Source organism: Hevea brasiliensis, unplaced genomic scaffold (assembly GCF_030052815.1).
Source record: "Hevea brasiliensis isolate MT/VB/25A 57/8 unplaced genomic scaffold, ASM3005281v1 Scaf317, whole genome shotgun sequence".
Lineage (NCBI taxonomy): Eukaryota > Viridiplantae > Streptophyta > Magnoliopsida > Malpighiales > Euphorbiaceae > Hevea > Hevea brasiliensis.
In genome coordinates, this window is record NW_026614826.1 from 7,928 (window position 1) to 16,072 (window position 8,145).

The window sequence follows — 8,145 nt, forward strand, 5'->3', positions numbered from 1 at the left end:
ACAACAATATGCTTACCATAAAAAAGGAAAGAACATAAACAAGAGTAAATTAGGCTCAAATCATCTCTTTAAAAGGATTAAAATGCATCTTGCCCATCAGAGTCATGAATTAGGAATGAAAACTGGCATTAACACAGTAAATTGCAAAACAATTAACATACCATAATCAAGTAGAAAAATTCCTTCAACAAATAATACCTATTATTTGCAACATATGAACATCTTGTAGAAATCACATGCTCCAATGGGTACACAATCTTTCCTACATAAAAACAACTGCATGGCACAAATGTGCCTGCAGATGGCAGCAAACAAACAAGATGTAATCAACAAAAACTTACAACAGTCTGCAGTCCATATAGGGTAAATAGTCCACCAAAGTAATTATCAGCATAGGGAGAGGGAGCACAAGCCTGAAATTGAAAAAAAAAAACATGAATTTACAAGCTGAATATCTTAAAACCTTTAAACAAAAAAAAAAAAAAAGATTTCACTTACCACCGAGTGACTATTTTCAGTTTGTGAAAAATTAAGTGCAATTTCTGGACTACTAAACAAGAAAACTGGCTTCATTCTGCCTTCGGCACCCTTCCCACAACCTTCATCTTCACCTGAGTACATGGAACAATAACTAATTAATTTGATATTGATTTCCAATATTCAGGTAAGGTAACCACTAACCAGATCAGCTACAATCATAAAGCATAGAAAATCAAGAAAATGACAAATGCAACTATGAACATAAGAGAAAAGATGTTCAAAGATGCAACTTTCAACATGAGAACTATTGAACTAGTATAGATTCCCCTTAACAGTCTTAATTTATAAAAGAGATAAATGATCAAAATTAGGGTCTTGATTTAGTGAATGCATTAACCGATCACAGCAACCAGCAGTCAGAATCCAAAAAAAAAAGACGAGAAAATGACTTTTTAACATAAGATATTTTCAGGAATAAAGTGGGAGAAAGTAAGCAAATTCATAAGAATAACAAAAAGGAGATATGTCCTTCTAAAGAGAATATAAAAAAACCGAACTAATTTTAAAGTTCTCAATGCAAAGAGAAAGATCTCTATAGAATAGAAACTAAATTATTGAGCTTCAAACATATGTCAGGAATGAATCATAGAGTTCACATTTAACAGGAACTACATAAATTTTGTTTCATGAGGGAAGGAAAAAAGAAACAAAAGTCCCCATTATCCTTTTTCCCCTTTCACGTCCTTTTCTTTTCCTTGCATCTCATTTTGCAATTTGTAGTAGTCTATGCTTTACAGGTAAGGAGAGGAAAAAAATAAAGAATATAATGCAAACAAATTTGTCCAACTAAACGTATATACCAGATTTAGACGAAATGCATTGATCTGGTGAACTGGCTCCCCCAACAGCGCCCACTTCATTGCGAGATTGACCAACTGATTGAGTTGAAGATGACTCTTGGTCCAGGACTTGAAGACGTAAATGCTTTTCTTTGTGATAAAGTTGGGGTGGAGAGTCCACTTTAAAGCTTACATTCTTTGATAAAGACTCTGGAATTTGCTGTCCATTCGAATGCCACCATGCTGGGCAACTAAAAGTAAACTGGGCTTCACCAAACTTTTTCTTGGGCAAGTTCTGAATTCGTATAGCCATCTAGTTTATCTATACCTTACGAATTTGATGAAAATCCTTTTAAAAGCACAGAGAGATTACTGAATAACTGTCTATGGCAAAACAAGAAACAATGAGCCAGGGCTGCCTAAATTAAAATTAAAAAAAAAATGAAACTACAAAATTCATAATCAAATGATAAAGGAAATGGCTCAAAGATGAGACTAAAACACACTCAATACAATAATTTTCCATGATGAAACAGCTAAATGAAGCATCTCATTCTCATTGATGCATAGAAATACAATCTCAAATGCCCAGTAATTTGATTAAACCCCCATACTATAGTGAATGATGATGCCCCTAATTTGGAAAAACTGAATCCCATAAAATTTTTGTGGCATTCATTTGTTCATAGTTGTCATGTTTGAAACCTTGCAAAAAGAAATTATTAAAAATCCAAGGTTTTGATCATTAAAATTGATAGATTTTGAATAGGAATTTCACAAGAGTTAAATGCACTTCATTGTTTAATCAAAGCAAAAACCTAATCTTTATATCCATCCCTATTTCTCACTTCCTCTCAATAGAAATGCATATAGGGCAGTTAATAGGAAAAAGGAATGACGAATTCAAATAGTCATTCATTTCAAACACAATCTTTATTTGAATTCAATTGAATTTTGATACTAGTTTAAAGCATGCCAAAAATGCTGAACTCCCATCAGTAGGACTGCCTTCAAAAACTTGTGTTTGGAAAAGCTCCCATGTGCATGTGTGTGTGGTGTAAGCAATTGAAAATGGGCATCTAAGAGGAAAAAATGACCTAGACTTCTACTACAAATACCAGTTGAAAGAAGAATATTATTCAGAACAAGTGCATGAGAAAGAAAATACCAGAGCTAGAAAACTATATTCTGAAAACAATCTGCCACTGAAATGAGCTTGCCATAGCCATAACTCATAAGTGATACTCCACATCAAGCTAAGGAAAACATGGTCTAAAATTAATACATTCATAAAAACAGGCACGCATGCAATCTTCAAATAGTGGAGGTAGAATGAAGCAGCCAAGAAAGCATTAGTAAAGCCACGTGTATTTCTTCCAACAAACCTACAAAAGCAATGAATCTAGATCAGCCACTAATATTGGCAAGCAGGAGGAAAGCATATAAAGAAACCGCGTATGATAACAGCAACCATTAATTATATTCAGTAGGCAGATGAGATAGCTAAAGGGACTTTCTATGTATAGGCAAGCATAAAACGAATTAAAAGCCTAACATGAATGCTCATATGAACCACCCATTCAATCTTAACACCGAAAAATTATAAACCAAGTCCAATCACAGAAACCCTAAAGATGAATTGGGTAACCATGCCATTAATAACCCATTCAATACATATCCAACAAAGACCATCTCAGGCTTGGCAGAATAAAATCAAAGGGGCAAAAAATGCTTTTTTTTTTTTTTTTTTAAATCCATTACCATTTGCGGAGAAAAAAATATCCAAGAAACGAAAAATCCAAACTGAACAAGCTAAGAAGGCAAAGAAAAAGAAATGACCTTTGGAAAAAGAAGAGAACCCAAAATAGTATCACTATCACCATGATCTCAACCCCACATGCATACATAAAACAGCAAAATAACACAAAACCACATGGACAAAGATTCCATGGCCAAAAATAATCATCACCCAGATACACAAAGTGCAAGAAGCAAGCAAAAAAGAATAAAAAGAAAAGGAATCAGAAAGATAGGAAAAGAGAGAGAGAGAGAGAGAGAGAGAGAGAGAGAGAGAGAGAGAGAGAATAACCTTTGGGATCTGATAAATCAACTAGAAGGAAGGAATTTAGGTGTGGGGAAGAAATTGGGCATGTCTCCAGCCATGAAACTATCCACCACCAAGACACCTACTCTTTTTTTTTTTTCATTTTTTCATTTTAACGTCCTTTCTATTTGCCCCTCATTAACCTTGCGTTTGCTATTGTTTGGATGATGATTTATTATAGTATCATATTATATGATGTAGAATTACAGGTTTTCAAAGTACAAGAAGGAAGCAAAAAAGAATAAAAAAAAAAGGAATCAGAAAGAAACCGATAATTAAGAGAGATAGCAGGTTAAGCAAAAGAGGCGAAGGAAAGTGACTGGATGATGGACGATAAATAGGTATAAGGAAAAAGAGAGAGAGAGAGAGAGAGAGAGAGAGAGAGAGAGAGAGAGGAAATAACCTTTGGGATCTGGTAAGTCAAGTAGAAAAAAGAGAGACAGAAAGAGAGAGAGAGAGAGAGAGAGAGAGAGAAAGAGGGAGAGAGGAAATAACCCATGGGATCTGCTAAGTCAAGTAGAAGAAATTGGCGTAGGGAAGAAATTGGGCATGTCTCCAACCATGAAACTATCCACCACCTCTCTCTCAATTGTTCTGCTTTTCTGTGCTTTTCTTTGACAGCCCACAAGAACACCCACAAAAGCTTATAGCTCCAACTAGAATAACACCACTTACCACCACCACCACCACCACCTCCATTTCTTCTCCAACCCTTTTTTTGTTTTTCACTTTTTTTATTTTAACGTCAAAATAACCTTTTGGGATCTGGTAAATCAAGTAGAAGGGAGGAATTTAGGTGTGGGGAAGAAATTGGGCATGTCTCCAGCCATGAAACTGCCACCACCAAGACACCTTTCTCACTCTCTATTGTTCTTGTTGTTCCATCTTTTCTATAACTTAGACCACAAGAATATCAACCAAGGTTAACAGTTCCAAATAGAATAAAAAACTTACCACCACCACCGCCGCCGCCATTTCTTCTCCAACTCATTTGTTTTTTTCATTTGTTCAGTTGAGCGTCCTTTTTTATTTGCTACTGTTTGGATAATGATTTATTATAGTATCATATTTTATGATTTAGTTATACCCTTATTTATTTTTCAATTGTAGAATAATGAATTACAGTTTTTAAATTATTAAATTGATGGTTTGAGATAATTTTAATTTTTATATTTTTATTTTATATAATAATTATTTATATATTTAAAATAATAATAATAATAATAATAATATTTTAATAATTTTCATATTTATTTTACATCAATAAATCATAATAGAAAAATTTTTATCAATATAAAATTTATTATAAATTTAAAATATAAATATATGAATTTATATTTTAAATAGGTGAATCTAATCATATATATTATATCTTAAATTTATAATAAATTAAATTTAAATAAAAAAATTAATCATATTAAAAAAAATTAATTTAATTAAAAATTAAATCAATCAATTTCAATTTTGTAATATGATTTAATATAAATTTAGATAATTTAATTTTATTAATTTAGAATTAATTTTAATTTCAATTGTCACGACCCAACCTATGGGACGGATCGGCACTAGGACCTGGGCTAGCCTAAAGCCCCCGAGGCTCGTAGTAAGCCTAACTATTCATTAACCTAATTCTAAGGCCCATTTAGGCCCAATTTCAAGAAACCAACCGGACAGAGCCCGGCCATAAAGTGGACCTTTCAACGGGGAGTTTTTGACTCACCCGACCTGTAAACATAATAAACAACCCATTGGGGAGCTTAGCTCACCCTCCACATACTCATATCATCAAAAAGATAAATGGGAGCTCAGCTCCCTCATCCTGTCCATCAAACATACATATAATAATTTTACAGGTCCACAATAAGAACTTATATTACAAGCCCAATTTAAATGAAGGTTTCTAACACATGCGGAAATTCTAGAAATTCATAGAATTACACAAATATTGATAAACGACCTGCGAGGAAGAAAAGCAGGTTAACCTTAAAAATTATCCTCCTGTAGCTAAAAAAATATTGAACAGAGTGAGCGTTGACTCAGAGAGTAAAATATCAATTTTAACCATAATCTCTATAACTATCTAAAACTAATGCACCCTGTAGAGTGAAATGCAACATCAACAATATTTTCACATCATAACATCAAAAAGGTAATTTGGAGCACTCACACACCCAGTAGTATCAATCATAATATATGGGAGCTGATCCCCTATACAGCTCTCTTAAATCCAACCTGGTGCCAGCGAAGAACTCAAGCCGGACTTTCGCTTAATAAACCAAATCGGGAGTCCCAGCGAAGAACTCAAGCCATGACTACCCCCCCGAAGGATCGAGTCCCAGCGAAGAACTCAAGCCGTGACTACCCGTCCTGTCCATAGTCCACACCACATCACACGCACACTAACGCACGCACACTGCTCCAAATTACCACAACAACATCTATGGCACGTTAACAGTTGTGAATGCAACATAAAGCGTGCCTAGAGTTTAACTATATAAATATATGCATATAAGTGATGCATAGGCATGCTTGAACATATAATAATATCGAAATTACAATTAAAATTAATATTTTACTCACAGACTTATGGTCACCGAGGCGGGCGGAGGAAGAAGGTTGTCGGCTCACCGACAATTTTATTACAATCATTTAATAAATTTGACTCCATACAAATAAAGAAAAGACCAAATCGCCCTAAGTCGTAATAAAATCCCAGAGTCTCCTATACATAGGACCTACCCAACCTGCAAAGGGCTCAAAACACACTTCTATATTCGCAACTCATATATCCACCAATCAATCACATCACAAATCACCACCAGCGCCCATCAAATCAGTCATCCATCACCAAACGTAAAATTTCAAATTAGACCTTATAATTGATCATTCTTGCAAAAACTACCCAAACAAGCTCTAAAAATTCTAAAAATTTGCCCCGCGGTCCTTAGCAATATTACTAGGCTATTGCAAAAAGAATCATAATTTTCTAAGCTACCACGAATATTTTATGGATTTTTAATCCTATTTAAGCACTAGAAAATTACGAAAAAGCAAGGTTCGGTTTACCTTTGCCGATTCCGACTTCGAACGCGCTTAACGTCGACAATGGGGATAGCCAAAATCTCGATCCACCGAGACTTTTCCAGAACTGTCCGTTCGCCGGAATTCACGCATCTTATTAACCGCCGAATTTCCGCGAATTAAGGATACCTACACGAAGCCCACAACACGGGGGTTAGTACATAAATTTTTCAGAATTCTAAGCTCATTTAATGCTAGGAAAAATATTGCGAAGTTCCGTGGGACCCACCGAAAAATGGTGTCGAAAAAATTCGAAATTTATGTCGCCGCGAAGCTCTCGACGAATGGAGCGCTCTGGTACTCGGTTTCGTGGATTCACGGTTATAGAAATCTAGCCCGAAAGTCAAAATGGGCTAAAACTTCTGACAAAAATTGACAAACCGCTTGATTGATTTCTGCGTTCTTGGTGTCTATGGAAAGCTCACGAGTAGATGATTTTAGATACAAGACCGGTCCAATTGGTGGCCGGATCGGATTTTTGGTGGGAAGTCCAAGCGTCACGCTGCCCTTCAAAGCCGTTCCGGCGTTCCAAGTGGCGGCCGGCCATGGGGGAGGACCGAGGTGAGGCGCCGGCGAGGTGGGAAGGCAGGGGAGGCGGCGGCGCGGCAAGGGGAGGAGGGAGGAGGGAGGAGAGAGAAAAAAGAGAGAGAAGGGAGAGAGGTCGACGCGCGCGGGGAAGGGAAGAAGAAAAAGAAAAAGGCTGGTCCGATTCGATCGGTCCGATCCGGTTCGGTTTGATTCGACCGGTTCGATTCAGGATACAAAATTTTAAATTTTTACTCTGCCTCGGGACCGAAAACGAGATCTAAAAATTACGAAAAAAATTCCAGAAAACTCAGAAAAATTTGTAGATTCCAAATATATTTTTAGTTTTGCCACGTGGTCTTTAAATTAATTTTTAAAAATTATCAAAGTTTATATTTTCGGAAAATTGAACCCGATTTTAAAATCCAAAAAATCTCAAAAAAATTTTCAAAAATTTAAATAAAATTAAAATACCAAAAATGCTCATAAAATAATAAAATTTAAAATTTTGGGGTGTTACATTCTTCCCCCCTTACAAAAAATTCGTCCTCGAATTTTACACAAGGCAGAATAAAGTACAGGATTACACATTGAACAGATAAGGGTACTTGCTACGCATGTCCCGTTTTGACTCCCAGGTGCACTCTTCCACTGACTGACTCCTCCACAAAACCTTAACCATAGGGATTGTTTTGATCTCAGCTGTCTCACTTAGTAGTCCACTATGGCTACAGGTTGCTCCTCAAACGTCAAGTTCTCTTTTAGCTCTATTACATCCGGCTGTAGCACATGAGAAGGATCTGGAATGTATTTCCTGAGCATGGAGACGTGAAACACGGGATGAACGTGAGAAAGGTTGGGTGGTAGCTCCAACCGGTAGGCAACTGCTCTAACTCTATCAGTAACCTCAAAAGGTCCGATATACCGAGGTGCCAACTTGCCCTTCTTCCCAAATCTCATGACTCCCTTCATTGGAGAAACCTTCAGGAATACATAGTCGCCTACTGCACTAGGTCTACATCATGCACCTTCGCTTCCCCCATTTCTGTCCAACACAGAGGAGACCTACACTTTCTTCCATATAGTGCCTCATAGGGTGCCATCCCTATGCTGGAA

General features: G+C 36.2%; 1 protein-coding gene across 1 annotated transcript; it reads right to left on the reverse strand.

Annotated features, from left to right (window-relative positions):
- Positions 1-222: 222 nt before the first annotated feature.
- LOC131177062 (uncharacterized) lies at positions 223-2,057 on the reverse strand. Its single transcript, XM_058142057.1, has 3 exons — positions 1,341-2,057; positions 499-611; positions 223-413 (listed from the first exon to the last, which is right to left on the reverse strand). The coding sequence occupies exons 1-3, from the start codon at positions 1,630-1,632 to the stop codon at positions 327-329; spliced, it is 492 nt and encodes a 163-aa protein (XP_057998040.1). The 5' UTR covers positions 1,633-2,057; the 3' UTR covers positions 223-326.
- Positions 2,058-8,145: the final 6,088 nt, after the last annotated feature.

Coding starts and splice junctions, on each gene's coding strand:
- LOC131177062 (XM_058142057.1), bottom strand. CDS start 1,632: ATGGCTATACGAATTCAGAACTTGCCCAAGAAAAAGTTTGGTGAAGCC. Junction 612..1,340: donor ATGCATTTCGTCTAAATCTG/GTATATACGTTT, acceptor CCATGTACTCAG/GTGAAGATGAAGGTTGTGGG. Junction 414..498: donor CTGAAAATAGTCACTCGGTG/GTAAGTGAAATC, acceptor TTTCAATTTCAG/GCTTGTGCTCCCTCTCCCTA.